The sequence below is a fragment of the Anser anser genome, assembly GCF_964211835.1.
Source record: "Anser anser genome assembly, chromosome: 4".
Taxonomy (NCBI): domain Eukaryota; kingdom Metazoa; phylum Chordata; class Aves; order Anseriformes; family Anatidae; genus Anser; species Anser anser.
In genome coordinates this window covers 7,308-23,473 of record NC_139724.1, presented here as the reverse complement: position 1 = coordinate 23,473, position 16,166 = coordinate 7,308, and the positions used below count along the sequence as shown (strand labels likewise).

Below are 16,166 nucleotides of genomic sequence, written 5' to 3'. Positions count from 1 at the left end.
CACAGCTGCTGCTTCTCCTCTTTCTACTTTCTTGTGCTTTGCCCCTCCCCTTTCCCAGGTGATTGGCTTTGGGTTCCAGGGAGGGCCTGGTGGTCATTGAGTCACAGGCATCCCATCAGAGAGCTCATTCTGCCTGGGCTGCTCTTTGGGGTAAGTGCTTTGTTTTTCCTTCAGTGAGTTGCAGGTTTCTTTAGGTGGTTAAGAGTCTATGGACTGATGCGTTTCCAAGTAGAGACCGGTACGCCCATCTTTGTGAGGTAACAACTGGTAGGATCTGTTAGAGTAAACCAATCTAGTAATAGGTGCCTGTATTGCGTGCAGCTCTTCTTCAGGTGAGTAATTGGTATAGCATGTTTACGGATATTGCGGCAATCTTACTTTGTGTGTTTGCTTTGTGGTTCTGGGTCCCTTATGATTTTTGCTGATTTAAGCCAAATATTATGAAAGTTATAACCTTGGTGGCAAAGTGATGGAGCAGGGTTTAGGAGATAAGTATCATCGAAGCTCCCTGTGTAAGCATGCATCTGAAAAGAGCAGCAGTAGGCGTGGAAGGGGTGGTCTTTTTCAGGGTTAGGGACAGTTTGTTATAGTTTTGGAGCTTTTGCCTGTGGTTTGTGTGGCTGTAGAGTGTTTAGACGTTGCAGCCTTCTAGTTTTTAAGTGCTTGGAATTCACGTAATAGAGGTGTGCTTAGGAGGTGTTGCTGGCTAACTCGTTTCTAAGAAATGGTGGGGTACGGTTCCTCGACCGCATAAGCACGGTAGCATTACCAAGAGACTGAGCAGGGTCACCTTTTTCATCTGTAAAGGGTAAGTCTGTGATTACCCCTGTTGGGGCTGCTGTGCATTCATGGCCTTTTGGCATTTGTGGACCTGAGGTTTTTTTTTCTGGCTCTCGTCTCTGTGTTTGAGTCCTCTGCAAGGAGCTGTACTGTTTACGTGTCCATCACGGATATGACCTCCTCTTTTTGTTTCTTGTAGCCCAGGGCATGGGCACGGACACTTGAATGAGGCACGAGGGTGAGTGGACGGCAGTGTGGGCCCTGAGTTGGTCAGTGGATTGTGTTAGTCTGCTTTGCCTGTTACGCAGGCTTTGGAAGCACTTTGCGACAGCAGAGTACATCTCCTGCCACGTTCCTGAGGCGCGCCAGGCATCAGCGGTTCCAGTTCCTGAAATGCTGGAGATGCTCTGAGCACAAGAGGAGCTGGGAGCGTGATGCATCTCCTTGGGATGTTAGGTGAGCGAAGCGGTGGTACTGGGTTGGGGAACGTGGGTCTGGGGCTTCTTGGCTGTTGGGGTAGGGGAGGAAAGAAGAGGAGTGGGTATAGACTGTTTTGTGGATTTTCACGTTTGTTTGTTCTTTCTCCTTGGTCTAAGCTACGTGACCTTGGCTCAGCACAGTAAATGGAAGCGCTAAGCCTGGATCGGGAAGGTGAGTGGAGAAAAGTTGGGAAAAGGGCATTGGTTTTGGTTTGGTAGTCTATTGGTCCCACCTCTGGGTGACTCCTCTTTTCCGGGGACGAAGAAGATAGTGGGGACATCCTAGTTGGCCTCTGTGGTCCACCTTGAGGATGGATTGTGACCCCTGAGAATTAAGTCCAGGGGCAAATACTGTGTGTTTGGGGGTGGTTGGCAGGGGAAGGCGGGCAGTTGTCTGGAGTTGGTCTATCTGACTTCAGTAGCAGAGCAGGTCAGCGGACTACTGTTTTGTTTTTGAGGTGGGTGTTTCACTAGAAGAAGTTTGGCTGGTGTGCCAGTGCCCGATGGCACTTTATTTCTGCAGGTGAAGAGGAGCCTCGTGCCGGAAGCAATGTCCTGGCTAGCCTTCGTGTTCCTTGATGAGGATGGAACCTGCCTCCCATCATTCCCAAGCTAAGTTGCGGGGCAAGTGCTATGTTTGCTTTTGGGTTTTGAATGCACACATAGGGCGAGGGTCTGTGCTTTTAAGTCATTGCTGTGGATGGGGCCTTTTAGGATTGATCACGGTCAGACAGTGTGTGGGGGCGTGGGATTCTGTCAGGTAGGGCTTGAGCACGTGCCAGGCAGGGCAGTTCCAGCTTGGTGTCTGTGTTCTGTGTTGTCTGTGCTGTGCTGTTGCTCCTGGTGCTTGGCAGGCCCTGGGGAAGCCTTCCTGAGGGTGTCGAACACTTGACCTCACTGGAATAATGCTGATGCTCAAACGGAAGCTGAGCATTTCTTGTCTTGCAGTGGGAGCCTAAAGAGATCACTTCTTCTGTGCGTGTAATTTTTTTGTATCAAATGTTTCTTGATGCGATTATCATATGTTACACGCTCCTCAGGTCTTGATATCCTCATTGCCTTTTTCCACTGGACGGATTAGATGGGCAACTTGTTAGCCACACCAAAGGTCCTAAATGCTTGTTTCATCATCGTAGGGCTGATCTGAGCACTTCTTGACTTGCAGTCGCAGCTTCAAGCGCAGATGTGTTTCAGGTCTTGTGCATCATATTCGGTTTCAGATGGCATCTGTTTCCATCCTCGCTGTTGCGGAAGTCATGTGGGCTTCATCAGGAGCTCTGTCTTGGGAGTTCATTTCCGAAGCATTTTTCTTCCGGGGTTTGCACTCCCCATCCTTCTGGTCTCTTGCCTTGAAGGCAGGCTTTTTATGCCTCCATCATCCCAGTTCTGGCAGTTGCTTCCAGTCGCATGTCGTGACATTTGAGTCTCTCCTTGGGTCTGCTGCAGAGCACCTGTTCTGACTTGCTGTCGCTGTAGGGCTTCCCTCTGGGAGTCCTTTTTTTGCGCCTTGTGTTCTGTGTTTTGTTCGTAACGTTTGTAGCATGCCTGTGTGTGTGTTTGGCCTGGAGCTGTCCTGCCTGGCAGTTAGTGATGGTAGCTAACGTGGCGGTGTACTAATACATTGTCCGGACTGTTTTGGCAAAGACATCCGGTCTGCCTCTGGGCACGTACTGAAGGGCAGCTGGCACAGAGTCATCTCTGTGGTGTTTGGCAAATGTGGAGGGGGAGACTTGAGCTGCTTGCGAGCAGCTGTTTGCATAGTGCTTGAATAGTGCTAGAGGAGAGGTCTGTCATTGAATCTTGAAAGCTCGCAGATGTGGAGTGTTTTTATTTTTCTCCAGTCCTAGATAAACCTTAGGAGCAACCGGTCAAAGGAAAGAGCTCCTTCTGGAGCTGTCAAGCTCTCGTTCGGCAGCTCGGTGACTGTCTTGATCTACTTCTGAGGTGCCGAGGCAAGTTGTCTGCTGTTTTGAAATGATAAAACTAGACATGGGGTCCCTTGTGTTGTTGAGGGATGGGTGCTAATGCTGGCAGCTGAATGATTACCTTCTATGTTTTCGTTTGTTAAAGCTGAAACACAGCGTACAACCTGGGACGTCACACCCAGAGCTGCTTTTGGCAAGGTGAGCGATGAACAGACGGAGCACTTATAGTTGGGTTGCGGTTCTCACTGTCACTCTAAGTGACCCCTCTTTTCTGTTTTAGAGGTGTTGTAGCTAGCTTAAGAGGGTAGATGGAAGCATCTGCCTCGGGGTAGGTAAGCGGGTAGAGGTAAGGCAGCAGATGAGAGTAACTGTCCTAGCTGTGCTGCGGCTTTGGATGCTGCCGCGGCCTATGCTTTTCTTCCTCTTTCACTGGTGTCTCGCACAGGCTCAAAGGAGCAAACTGCATTCTGAAGAGCTGCTTAAGTAGGGGGGCTGGTCATGAGCTGGGTTGGAGCGGAATGGCCAAGTAGCACGAGGTGACTATGAAAGGTCTCTGTCTTGCTTTGCAGGTGCCATGGCAGGCTCTTCACAGAAGTGGCTGAGGATTTGAGATGAGGCCGGAGAGTGACAAGGAGCAGCACGTGCAGGGATGGTTTCCAAGCGCTGCGGTTGCTTTCTCTTCTGTTGATCAGGTGCCACAGGCAAGGTGGGCTGTGACATCAGTCTTTAGAATGGGAGCAAAGCAGGTCACTGGAATGCCGCAGGGCATCTGAGAAGGGTGTTTTAACAGGAAAAGTTTGTCTGGCATGGCGGTGTCTGATGGCAGTGTGTTTCCACAGGTGAAGAGGTGCCTGGAGCCCCATCTCATGTAGCCTGCACGTGCCTTGAGGATAAAGCCTGCTTTCCAGCAGTGTGGAAAGCACCACCAGTCTGTGGTGCCGGCCCGGCCGAGTTGGAGCATGTGAGCAGCTGAAGAAAAAGAGCTAGTGAAAGAGAGGTATTGCAGCAGGTAGGCTGTGCCTGTGAGGTGCCTGAGGATCTGCCTTTTTTTTTTCTTTTGTGGGTGCTTCCTGCAGCCTTGGAGAGGTGAATCCCCACTTTGTGGAGTGCTGAGGAAAGGCGAGAGGGTCGTCAGCCCAGTCAGTGTCCCTAAGCAAGGTCCCCCTAAGGCAAGTCCTTGAAGTGTTTCCCCTGGTTTAGCAGGTGCTGCAGCAGGCCTTCCTCAGAATCTGCTGAGGGTCTGAGGTGAGGCTGGGTGGGATAGAGGAGCAGCGTGGTGGGTGATTACTTGAGAACACAACGATCATTTTATCCCTTTGTTTTCCCAGGTGGTGTGGGTGATACTGGCTGTACTGTTGGAGCTTGGACTCAGACAGGAACGGGTGAGCACAACCGTATGTTGCTTCAGTGGTAGTCAGTATTGCGGAGGAGGTGGGCATCAGGGCCGGTGTGCTAGTGAATGCTGGTACGCTGTTTTTGCAGATGATGATGAGCCTGGCCATGGACTAAGATGTCTCAGTGTCTGTGCATTTCTTGAGGTGGAGGGAATTTACCATCCAGCAATCTGAGAGCTAAGTTGAGGGGCACCTGGTATTTGCATATGTGGTGTGGCTGATGGGAGCTGGGAGCCGGAGCAGCATGGAGCCAGCCGGCTGAATATACTTGGTGCCACCGTGAGGGTGGTTCAGGCTGCTTGAGGCTGGGTCACCAGGCTAATAGAAGGAGCAGGGGGTATTTTGTAGTGTGAGAGTATGTGCCAGGCAGGACAGTTCCCATCTGTTTATTTGTCTTGTAGCGCTGCTTCTGCAGGGTGTGTTCTGTGTCATGCACTCCTCGGGTCTTTGTGTCAAATGTTTCTTGATGCGATCATCATATGTTACGTGCTCCTCAGGTCTTGATATCCTCATTGCTTTTTGCACTGGACAGACTAGAAAGGCAACTTGTTAGCCGTACCAAAGGTCCTAAATGCTTGTTTTGTCATCATGGGTCTGATCCGAGCACTTCTTGTATTGCAGACGCAGCTTAAAGCGCCGATGTGTTTCAGGTCTTGTGCATCATATTCGGCTTCAGATGGCATCTGTTTCCATCCTCACTCTTGCAGAAGTCATCTGGGTCGCATCAGGAGCTCTTGCTTGGGAATTCATTTCCTAAGAGATTTCTTCTGGGGTTTGCACTCCCCATCCTTCTGGTCTCTTGTCTTGAAGGCAGGCTTTTTATGCCTCCATCATCCCAGTTCTGGCAGTTGCTTCCAGTCGCATGTCGTGACATTTGAGTCTCTCCTTGCTGAATCTCTCCTGCTGCAGAGCACCTGTTCTGACTTGCTGTAGGGCTTCCCTCTGGGAGTCATTTTTTTTTGTGCCTTGTGTTCTGTGTTTTGTTCGTAAGGTTTGTAGCGTGCCTGTGTGTGTGTGTTTGGCCTGGAGCTGTCCTGCCTGGCAGTTAGTGATGGTAGCTAACGTGGCGGTGTACTAATACATTGTCCGGACTGTTTTGGCAAAGACATCTGGTCTGCCTCTGGGCACGTACTGAAGGGCAGCTGGCACAGAGTCATCTCTGTGGTGTTTGGCAAATGTGGAGGGGGAGACCTGAGCTGCTTGGGAGCAGCTGTTTGCATAGTGCTTGAATAGTGCTAGAGGAGAGGTCTGTCATTGAATCTTGAAAGCTCGCAGATATGGGGTTTTGATTTTTTGTTTGTATTTCGTTCCCCTCCCCAGTAGAGGGGTAAACCTTAGGAGGAACCGGTCACAGGAAAGAGCTCCTTTTGGAACTGTCAAGGACTCGGTAGGCAACCCGGTGACTGGCTTGATCTACTTTCCAGGTGCTGAGGCAAGGGGGCTGCTGTTTTGAAATGATAAAATTAGCCATGGGGTCCCTTGTGTGGTTGAGGGATGGGTGCTAATGCTGGCATCTGAATGATCATTTTCTGACTGTTTTCATTTGTTAAAGCTGAAACACAGCGTACAACCTGGGACTTCACGACCAGAGCTGGTTTTGGCAAGGTGAGCGATGAACAGATGTAGCAGTTATTTTAGGGGTGCGGTTGTCACTGCAGTTACTTAACTACACAAAATACAGTTAAAGTCCTGTTTATATTCCAGAGGTGTTGTAGCTGGCTTAAGAGAGCAGATGGAAGCATCTGCCTCGAGGGCAGGTGAGGGGGCAGAGTAAGGGAGCAGGTGAGAGTACCTGTCCTAGCTGTGCTGCGGCTTTGGATGCTGCCGCGGCCTATGCTTTTCTTTTTCTTTCGCAGGTGCCTCGCACAGACCCAGAGGGGCCAAGCTGCGCTCTGAAGAGCAGCACGAGAAGGGCAGGCTGGTCGTGAGTGGAGCAGTGGAGCAGAATGGCCAAGTTGCGCAAGGTGACTGTGAAGGGTATCCATCTTGCTTTGCAGGTGCCCTGGCAGGCTCTACGCAGAAGTGGCTGTGGATTTGAGAAGAGGTTACAGAGCATCAAGGAGCGGCACGTGCAGTGACGGTTTCCAAACGGTATGGTTGCTTTCTCTTCTGTTGGTCAGGTGCCACAGGCAAGGTGGGCTGTGACACTAGTCTTTAGAATCGGAGCAAAGCAGGTCACTTGAATGCCGCGGGGCATCTGAGAAGGGTGTTTTAACAGAAAAAGCTTGTCTGGCATGGCAGTGCCTGACGGCAGTGTGTTTCCACAGGTGAAGAGGTGCCTGAAGCCCCATCCTGTCTAGCCTGCGCACACCTCGCTGAGAAGGAAAGCCGCTTTCCAGTAATTCAGAAAGCCAAGTTACGTCTCGGCCTCGAGCATCTGGGGCGTGTGCCTGTGCTTTTGGGCCTGTCTGTAGCATTTGGTACCTGCATTAGTACTTTCTTGGCATATATTTAGGCTTTTGGGGCCTGTGTCTTGGGGGTGTGTGGAGCTGCTTGTACACCTTTGGGTACTGTGTCTGGGGGTGGGGTCAGGGCCTGCATCTGGGGGGGTTGGAAGGTGCTCCTACAATGTAGGGATCTGTATCTGTGGGGATTGGGAGCTGCTTGTACACAGTATGGGCTTGCGTTTGGGGGTGCGTGTTGGGAGCTGCTTGTACACTGCAGGGATCTGCATCTGGAGGGGGTTGGGAGCTGCTTGTCCACCTTTGGGACTTGTATCTGGGGGGGGGGGAGCTGCTTGTACATCTTTGGGACTTGTATCTGGGGTGGGGGGGGAGCTGCTTGTTCACTGCAGGGTCCTGCCTTGGGCAGGGTTTGTAGCTGCTTGTACAGCTTTGGGGTCTGCAGCTGGGGGGTGGTTGAGAGGTGCTTGTCCACTGTAGGTGCCCACGTTTGGGGAGTTGGGAGCTGCTTGTACACTTTTGGGGCCTGCAGCTGGGAGGGGTTGTGAGATGCTTGTACACGCTAGGGGCTTCCCTGTATGGGGCTTTGGGGCCTGCCTCTGGGCGGGGGGTGATTGTGAGCTGCTTGCACACCCTTAGGGCCTGCCGCTGCGGGGGCTTGGTGCCTGTGTCTGGGGAGTGGGGGGGTTCAGAGCTGGTTGTACAGTATAGGAGCCTGCGTTGGGGGGGGGGTTGGGAGCTGCTCGTCCTCTAGACGCCTGGGTTGGGGGGGGGAGGTTTGGAGCTGCTTGTGCACCTTTGGGACTTGCATCTGGGGGGGGGGTTGGGAGCTGCTTGTACATCTTTCGGGCTTGCATCTGGAGGGGGTTGGGAGCTGCTTGTACACTGTTAGGGCCTGCCTTGGGGGGGGGGTTGGGGCATGTGCCTTGGGGGTGGGGCTGGGAGCTGCTTCTATGCTGTAGGGGTCTGGGTCTTGGGGGGTTGGGGCTGTTTTTACACCTTTGGGGCGTGCCTCTGGGGAGGGTGGGGAGTTGCTTGTACACGCTAGGGGCTTCCCTCTATGGGGCTTTGGGGCCTGCCTCGGGGGGGGGAGGGGTTGGAAGCTGCTTGCACACCCTTGGGGCCTGCCTCTGCGGGGGCTTGGTGCCTGCGTCTGGTGAGTGGGGGGTGGGGGGGGGGGGTTCAGAGCTGGTTGTAGTGTAGGAGCCTGCGTTGGGGGGGGTTGGGAGCTGCTCGTACACTGGACGCCTGGGTTGGGGGGGAAGGTTTGGAGCTGCTTGTGCACCTTTGGGGCTTGCATCTGGGGGGGGTTGGGAGCTGCTTGTACATCTTTGGGACTTGTATCTGGGGGGGGAGTTGGGAGCTGCTTGTACACTGCAGGGTCCTGCCTTGGACATGGTTTGTAGCTGCTTGTACAGCTTTGGGGTCTGCAGCTGGGAGGGGTTGTGAGTTGCTTGTACATGCTAGGGGCTTCCCTCTATGGGGCTTTGGGGCCTGCCTCTGGGGGGGGGGGGGTTGTTGTGAGCTGCTTGCACACCCTTGGGGCCTGCCTCTGCGGGGGCTTGGTGCCTGTGTCTGGGGAGCGGGGGGGTTCAGAGCTGGTTGTACAGTATAGGAGCCTGCGTTGGGGGGGGGGGGGGGTGGGAGCTGCTCGTACACTGGAAGCCTGGGTTGGGGGGGGAGGTTTGGAGCTGCTTGTGCACCTTTGGGGCTTGCATCTGGGGGGGGTTGGGAGCTGCTTGTACACTGTTAGGGCCTGCCTTGGGGGGGGGGGGGTTGGGGCATGTGCCTTGGGGGTGGGGTTGGGAGCTGCTTTTATGCTGTAGGGGTCTGGGTCTTGGGGGGTTGGGGCTGTTTTTACAGCTTTGGGGCGTGCCTCTGGGGAGGGTTGTGAGTTGCTTGTACAGGCTAGGGGCTTCCCTCTATGGGGCTTTGGGGCCTGCCTCTTGGGGGGGGGGCTTGGGAGCTGCTTGCACACCCTTGGGGCCTGCCTCTGTGGGGGCTTGGTGCCTGCGTCTGGTGAGTCTGTGGGGGGGGTTCAGAGCTGGTTGTAGTGTAGGAGCCTGCGTTGGGGGGGGGGTTGGGAGCTGCTCGTACACTGGAAGCCTGGGTTGGGGGGGGGAGGTATGGAGCTGCTTGTGCACCCTCGGGGCCTGCCTCTGTGGGGGCTTGGTGCCTGTGTCTGGGGAGTGGGGGGGTTCAGAGCTGGTTGTACAGTATAGGAGCCTGCGTTGGGGGGGGGGTGGGAGCTGCTCGTACACTGGACGCCTGGGTTGGGGGGGAGGTTTGGAGCTGCTTGTGCACCTTTGGGGCTTGCATCTGGGGGGGGTCGGGTGCTGGTTGTACACCTTTGGGGCCTGCCTCTGGGGAGGGAGGGTGGGGAGTTGCTTGTACACCTTTGGGGCCTGCGTCTTGGTGGGGGTGGGTTGGAGCTGGTTGTACACCTTTCGGGCTTGCGTCTGGAGGGGGTTGGGGCCTGCCTCTGGGGGGGTGGTTGTGAGCTGCTTGTACACCTTTGGGGCCTGCGTCTGGGGGGGGTGGGAGCTGCTTGCACACTGTTAGGGCCTGCCTTGGGGGGGGGGGTGGTTGGGAGCTGCTTCTACGCTGTAGGGGTCTGGGTCTTGGGAGGTTGGGGCTGTTTGTACACCTTTGGGGCGTGCCTCTGGGGAGTGTGTCTGGTGTTTGGGGGCTTTTCTGTAGCGTTTGGGGCTTGCATTTTGGCTTTGGGATGTGTCTTGAGCTTCTGGGGCCTAGCTGTAGTGCTTGGGACCTGCGTCTGGGGCTTTTCTGTAGCATTTTGGTCGCGTGTTTGTGATTTGGGGTCTGTATCCAGGGTTTTGCCTTTTTTGTAGTTTTCAGCTTTGTGTCAGTTTCTTTGTGGGTTGCCTGGGGTTAGGGGCAGTTTGGGGTTTGGATCATTAGTCAGTGTCATTAGCGTTGGGGGGTTGATACGAAGGGTTAGGGTTGTGGTTAGAGTTGTTAGGCTTAAAGGGAATAAGGATTTTAGGGTAAGGGGATCAAGGTTGTGGGAATAAAAATGTTTTTGCACAGAGTTACATTGTTTAGAGGGAAGGAAGGTGGTGTTGAGATATGCTTGCAGTGATAAGAAAGCTTACCAGACAACCTTGTGAAATGCAGACAACCAGAATCCTTAGAGCAATTGGTTGGAAATCACGGTGTAAGAAACATTACCACCTCAAAGAGGAAAACAGTCAAGGAAAAAAGAAAATTGACTTGTAACAGGCCAGCAGCTGTGTATTTTCAGTGAAGTACCGGATAGATTGTGAACCTGGATTACCCAGTCAATGGGGAAACTGAAGCAAAGAATCTCAGAGCTGGTGAGGAGCTGAAGTAAAGGAGTTGGGAAGAGAGAGGTATTGCAGCAGGTACGCTGTGGCTGTGAGGTGCCTCATGGTGTGCTTTTCTCTCGTCTCTGCAGGGGCTTCGTGCAGTCTTGGACAGGGAAATCCCCGTGTCACGGAGCAGTGAGGGAAGGTGAGAGTTTTATCAGCCTGGTGATCCCTTATCTGAAGCGAAGGGAAGACATTCAGGTGTTTCCCTCTGAGGGTCTGAGGTGAGGCTGTTTGGGACAGAGGAGTAATGTGGCAGGTGGTCGCTTGCAAGCACAGTGGTCATTTTGTCCTTCTGTGTTCCCAGGTGGCATGGGTGATGGTGGCCGTTCCTTTCGAGCTTGGATCTAACTTGCAGGTACAGAGGCAAGTGGACTGCTGTTTTGAAACGAAAACATTAAATATGGGGTGACTTCTGTTGTTGAGGGATGGGTGCTAATGCTGTCAGCTGAATGTTTGTCTTCTGACTGTGTTTTCCTTTGTTCAGGCTGAAACGCAGTGTGCAGTACAGGACGTCACGACCCGAGCTACCTCTGGAGTGACTCTGGTGAGTGATGAACAGAGGTAGCTGTTATTTTTGGGGTGCGGTTGTCGCTGCAATTTTTTTAACTACATCAAATAGAGTAAAATTCCAGTTTCTCTTTTGGAGGTGCTCTAGGAGGCTTCAGAGAACGGGTGGAAGCATCTGCCACGTGGGGTAGGTAAGCAGCTGAGGTAAAGGAGGGGATGAGGGTAACTGTCCTGAGGGTGCAGTGGCTTTTGCTGCTGTGGTTGCTTTCTGTTCTGTTTATCAGGTGCCACAGGCAAGGTGGGCTGTGATAGTCCTTGGAATAGGAGCAAAGCAGGTCACTGGAATGCTGTTTGGTTCCTGAGACAGGAGTTGTAAAGGAGAAAAGCTTTCAATATTCAAAGCTGAAGCCAAAACATGGGGATTGTTGCTTCTAGAAACAACCCAGTTCTCTTGTCTGCACCCTGCATGCTGTTGAGCTAAGCCATATAAATAGATACATAAACCACAGGTGTTGCTTCTCCTCTTTCTACTTTGTGCTTTGCCCCTCCCCTTTCCCAGGTGATTGGCTTTGGGTTCCAGGCAGGGCCTGGTGGTCATTGAGTCACAGGCATCCCATCAGAGAGCTCATTCTGCCTGGGCTGCTCTTTGGGGTAAGTGCTTTGTTTTTCCTTCAGTGAGTTGCAGGTTTCTTTAGGTGGTTAAGAGTCTATGGACTGATGCGTTTCCAAGTAGAGACCGGTACGCCCATCTTTGTGAGGTAACAACTGGTAGGATCTGTTAGAGTAAACCAATCTAGTAATAGGTGCCTGTATTGCATGCAGCTCTTCTTCAGGTGAGTAATTGTTATAGCGTCTTTACGGATAGGATGGCAGTGTTACTTTGTGTGTTTACTTTGTGGTTCTGGGTCCGTTATGATTTCTGCAGAATTAAGGCAAATATTATGAAAGTTATAACCTTGGTGGCAAAGTGATGGAGCAGGGTTTAGGAGATAAGTATCATCGAAGCTCCCTGTGTAAGCATGTGTCTGAAAAGAGCAGCAGTAGGCGTGTAAGGGGTAGTCTTTTTCAGGGTTAGGGACAGTTTGTTTTATTTTTGGAGCTTTTGCCTGTGGTTTGTGTGGCTGTGGAGTCTTTAGACGTTGCAGCCTTCTAGTTTTTAAGTGCTTGGAATTCACGTAATAGAGGTGTGCTTAGGAGGTGTTGCTGGTTAACTTGTTTTTGGGAAATGGTGGGGTACGGTTCCTTTTTTTTTCAGTTATCTTTTAATCTCTAGGTATATCAAGTCATTTGCATAACTGTCCAGAGGCTTCACAAGGAGCTTCAGTACGCATCAGAAGGGGCTTGACCGCATAAGTGCAGTATTACGGAGAGACTGAGCAGGGTCACCGTTCTCATCTGTAAAGGAGAAGTCTGTGATTACCCCTGTTGGGGCTGCTGTGCATTCATGGCCTTTTGGTATTTGTGGACCTGAGGGTGTGTTTTTTTTTTTTCTGGCTCTCGTCTCTGTGTTTGAGTCCTCTGCAAGGAGCAGTACTGTTTGCGTGTCCATCACGGATATGACCTCCTCTTTTTGTTTCTTGTAGCCCAGGGCATGGGCACGGACACTTGAATGAGGCACGAGGGTGATGCATCTCCTTGGGATGTTAGGTGAGCGAAGCGGTGGTACTGGGTTGGGGAACGTGGGTCTGGGGCTTCTTGGCTGTTGGGGTAGGGGAGGAAAGAAGAGGAGTGGGTATAGACTGTTTTGTGGATTGTCATTTTTGTTTGTTTTTTCTCCTTGGTCTAAGCCACGTGACCTTGGCTCAGCACAGTAAATGGAAGTGCTGAGCCTGGATCGGGAAGGTGAGTGGAGAAAAGTTGGGAAAAGGGCATTGGTTTTGGTTTGGTAGTCTATTGGTCCCACCTCTGGGTGACTCCTCTTTTCCAGGGACGAAGAAGATAGTGGGGACATCCTAGTTGGCCTCTGTGGTCCACCTTGAGGATGGATTGTGACCCCTGAGAATTAAGTCCAGGGGCAAATACTGTGTGTTTGGGGGTGGTTGGCAGGGGAAGGAGGGCAGTTGTCTGGAGTTGGTCTATCTGACTTCAGTAGCAGAGCAGGTCAGTGGACTACTGTTTTGTTTTTGAGGTGGGTGTTTCACTGGAAGAAGTTTGGCTGGTGTGCCAGTGCCCGATGGCACTTTATTTCTGCAGGTGAAGAGGAGCCTCGTGCCGGAAGCAATGTCCTGGCTAGCCTTCGTGTTCCTTGATGAGGATGGAACCTGCCTCCCATCATTCCCAAGCTAAGTTGCGGGGCAAGTGCTATGTTTGCTTTTGGGTTTTGAATGCACACATAGGGTGAGGGTCTGTGCTTTTAAGTCATTGCTGTGGATGGGGCCTTTTAGGATTGATCACGGTCAGACAGTGTGTGGGGGCGTGGGATTCTGTCAGGTAGGGCTTGAGCACGTGCCAGGCAGGGCAGTTCCAGCTTGGTGTCTGTGTTCTGTGTTGTCTGTGCTGTGCTGTTGCTCCTGGTGCTTGGCAGGCCCTGGGGAAGCCGTCCTGAGGGTGTTGAACACTTGACCTCACTGGAATAATGCTGATGCTCAGTTGGAAGCTGAGCATTTCTTATCTTGCAGTGGGAGCCTAAAGAGATCATTTCTTCTGTGCGTGTAATTTTTTTGTATCAAATGTTTCTTGATGCGATTATCATATGTTACGCGCTCCTCAAATCTTGATATCCTCATTGCCTTTTTCCACTGGACGGATTAGATGGGCAACTTGTTAGCCACACCAAAGGTCCTAAATGCTTGTTTCATCATCGTAGGGCTGATCTGAGCACTTCTTGACTTGCAGTCGCAGCTTCAAGCGCAGATGTGTTTCAGGTCTTGTGCATCATATTCGGTTTCAGATGGCATCTGTTTCCATCCTCGCTGTTGCGGAAGTCATGTGGGCTTCATCAGGAGCTCTGTCTTGGGAGTTCATTTCCGAAGCATTTTTCTTCCGGGGTTTGCACTCCCCATCCTTCTGGTCTCTTGCCTTGAAGGCAGGCTTTTTATGCCTCCATCATCCCAGTTCTGGCAGTTGCTTCCAGTCGCATGTCGTGACATTTGAATCTCTCCTTGCTGAATCTCTCCTGCTGCAGAGCACCTGTTCTGACTTGCTGTAGGGCTTCCCTCTGGGAGTCATTTTTTTTTGTGCCTTGTGTTCTGTGTTTTGTTCGTAAGGTTTGTAGCGTGCCTGTGTGTGTGTGTGTTTGGCCTGGAGCTGTCCTGCCTGGCAGTTAGTGATGGTAGCTAACGTGGCGGTGTACTAATACATTGTCCGGACTGTTTTGGCAAAGACATCCGGTCTGCCTCTGAGCACGTACTGAAGGGCAGCTGGCACAGAGTCATCTCTGTGGTGTTTGGCAAATGTGGAGGGGGAGACCTGAGCTGCTTGGGAGCAGCTGTTTGCATAGTGCTTGAGTAGTGCTAGAGGAGAGGTCTGTCATTGAATCTTGAAAGCTCGCAGATATGGGGTTTTGATTTTTTGTTTGTATTTCGTTCCCCTCCCCAGTAGAGGGGTAAACCTTAGGAGGAACCGGTCACAGGAAAGAGCTCCTTTTGGAACTGTCAAGGACTCGGTAGGCAACCCGGTGACTGGCTTGATCTACTTTCCAGGTGCTGAGGCAAGGGGGCTGCTGTTTTGAAATGATAAAATTAGCCATGGGGTCCCTTGTGTGGTTGAGGGATGGGTGCTAATGCTGGCATCTGAATGATCATTTTCTGACTGTTTTCATTTGTTAAAGCTGAAACACAGCGTACAACCTGGGACTTCACGACCAGAGCTGGTTTTGGCAAGGTGAGCGATGAACAGATGTAGCAGTTATTTTAGGGGTGCGGTTGTCACTGCAGTTACTTAACTACACAAAATACAGTTAAAGTCCTGTTTATATTCCAGAGGTGTTGTAGCTGGCTTAAGAGAGCAGATGGAAGCATCTGCCTCGAGGGCAGGCGAGGGGGCAGAGTAAGGGAGCAGGTGAGAGTACCTGTCCTAGCTGTGCTGCGGCTTTGGATGCTGCCGCGGCCTATGCTTTTCTTTTTCTTTCGCAGGTGCCTCGCACAGACTCAGAGGGGCCAAGCTGCGCTCTGAAGAGCAGCACGAGAAGGGCAGGCTGGTCGTGAGTGGGGTTGGAGCAGAATGGCCAAGTTGCGCAAGGTGACTGTGAAGGGTATCCATCTTGCTTTGCAGGTGCCCTGGCAGGCTCTACACAGAAGTGGCTGAGGATTTGAGAAGAGGTTACAGAGCATCAAGGAGCGGCACGTGCAGTGACGGTTTCCAAACGGTATGGTTGCTTTCTCTTCTGTTGGTCAGGTGCCACAGGCAAGGTGGGCTGTGACACTAGTCTTTAGAATCGGAGCAAAGCAGGTCACTTGAATGCCGCAGGGCATCTGAGAAGGGTGTTTTAACAGAAAAAGCTTGTCTGGCATGGCAGTGCCTGATGGCAGTGTGTTTCCACAGGTGAAGAGGTGCCTGAAGCCCCATCCTGTCTAGCCTGCGCACACCTCGCTGAGAAGGAAAGCCGCTTTCCAGTAATTCAGAAAGCCAAGTTACGTCTCGGCCTCGAGCATCTGGGGCGTGTGCCTGTGCTTTTGGGCCTGTCTGTAGCGTTTGGCACCTGCATTAGTACTTGCTTGGCATGTGTTTAGGCTTTTGGGGCCTGTGTCTTGGGGGTGTGTGGAGCTGCTTGTACACCTTTGGGGACTGTGTTTTGGGGGTGGGGTCAGGGCCTGCATCTGGGGGGGTTGGAAGCTGCTCCTACAATGTAGGGATCTGTATCTGTGGGGGTTGGGAGCTGCTTGTACAATGTAGGGATCTACATCTGAAGTGGGTTGGGAGCTGCTTGTACATCTTTGGGACTTGCATCTGGAGGGGGTTGGGAGCTGCTTGTCCACCTTTGGGACTTGTATCTGGGGGGGGGGTGAGAGCTGCTTGTACACTGCAGGGTCCTGCCTTGGGCATGGTTTGTAGCTGCTTGTACAGCTTTGAGGTCTGCAGCTGGGGGGTGGTTGAGAGGTGCTTGTCCACTGTAGGTGCCTACGTTTGGGGAGTTGGGAGCTGCTTCTACGCTTTTGGGGCCTGCAGTTGGGAGGGGTTGTGAGTTGCTTGTACACGCTAGGGGCTTCCCTGTATGCGGCTTTGGGGCTTGCCTCGGGGGGGGTGGTTGGGAGCTGCTTGCACACCCTTGGGGCCTTCTCTGCGGGGTCTTGGTGCCTGTGTCTGGGGAGCGGGGGGGTTCAGAGCTGGTTGTACAGTATAGGAGCCTGCGTTGGGGAGGGGTTGAGAGCTGCTCGTACACTGGACT

General features: G+C 52.4%; 2 protein-coding genes across 27 annotated transcripts in view; both read left to right on the top strand.

The window, feature by feature from the left end:
- Positions 1–1,158, top strand: part of LOC310898771 (uncharacterized protein) — a 25,677-nt gene extending 24,519 nt beyond the window's left edge. For 7 of the 10 annotated variants that reach the window (XR_014583679.1, XR_014583680.1, XR_014583681.1 and 4 more), the window contains one exon: positions 59–1,075. Coding sequence is in view for 1 of the 10 variants with exons in the window: in XM_083834225.1 (XP_083690351.1) it covers positions 59–150; positions 980–1,009 (122 nt within the window). In the remaining 9 variants the exon portion in view is untranslated. The other 3 variants (XM_083834225.1, XR_014583686.1, XR_014583687.1) reach the window with 3 other exon arrangements.
- Positions 1,138–16,166, top strand: LOC310898772 (uncharacterized protein). 17 transcript variants are annotated; one of them, XM_083834229.1, is made up of 25 exons: positions 1,138–1,236; positions 1,377–1,431; positions 1,783–1,883; positions 3,101–3,211; positions 3,330–3,382; positions 3,754–3,890; positions 4,024–4,145; positions 4,261–4,353; positions 4,513–4,566; positions 4,667–6,491; positions 6,576–6,669; positions 6,846–6,933; positions 10,119–10,318; positions 10,420–10,554; positions 10,638–10,688; positions 10,818–10,877; positions 10,989–11,031; positions 11,125–11,491; positions 12,114–12,313; positions 12,424–12,487; positions 12,628–12,682; positions 13,034–13,134; positions 14,378–14,814; positions 14,914–15,146; positions 15,323–16,152. In XM_083834229.1, the coding sequence occupies exons 15-18, from the start codon at positions 10,650–10,652 to the stop codon at positions 11,214–11,216; spliced, it is 234 nt and encodes a 77-aa protein (XP_083690355.1). In that variant the 5' UTR covers positions 1,138–1,236; positions 1,377–1,431; positions 1,783–1,883; positions 3,101–3,211; positions 3,330–3,382; positions 3,754–3,890; positions 4,024–4,145; positions 4,261–4,353; positions 4,513–4,566; positions 4,667–6,491; positions 6,576–6,669; positions 6,846–6,933; positions 10,119–10,318; positions 10,420–10,554; positions 10,638–10,649; the 3' UTR covers positions 11,217–11,491; positions 12,114–12,313; positions 12,424–12,487; positions 12,628–12,682; positions 13,034–13,134; positions 14,378–14,814; positions 14,914–15,146; positions 15,323–16,152. The 17 variants fall into 17 exon arrangements, 12 of the variants coding, with proteins under 12 accessions (XP_083690355.1, XP_083690363.1, XP_083690353.1 ...); XM_083834234.1 differs by having other exon boundaries at positions 1,143–1,236; positions 10,980–11,491; positions 14,610–14,662; ... (1 more) ...; positions 15,053–15,146; positions 15,323–16,166; XM_083834230.1 differs by having other exon boundaries at positions 1,143–1,236; positions 10,420–10,475; positions 11,400–11,491; positions 15,323–16,151.

What these genes read in the sequence shown, in the direction of transcription:
- LOC310898772 (XM_083834231.1), top strand. Translation starts at nt 10,650, where the DNA reads ATGGTGGCCGTTCCTTTCGAGCTTGGATCTAACTTGCAG. An exon ending in CTACCTCTGGAGTGACTCTG is followed by an intron (nt 10,878 to 10,988) that starts GTGAGTGATGAA and finishes GAGGTGCTCTAG; the next exon opens with GAGGCTTCAGAGAACGGGTG. An exon ending in GCATCTGCCACGTGGGGTAG is followed by an intron (nt 11,032 to 11,399) that starts GTAAGCAGCTGA and finishes CCCCTTTCCCAG; the next exon opens with GTGATTGGCTTTGGGTTCCA.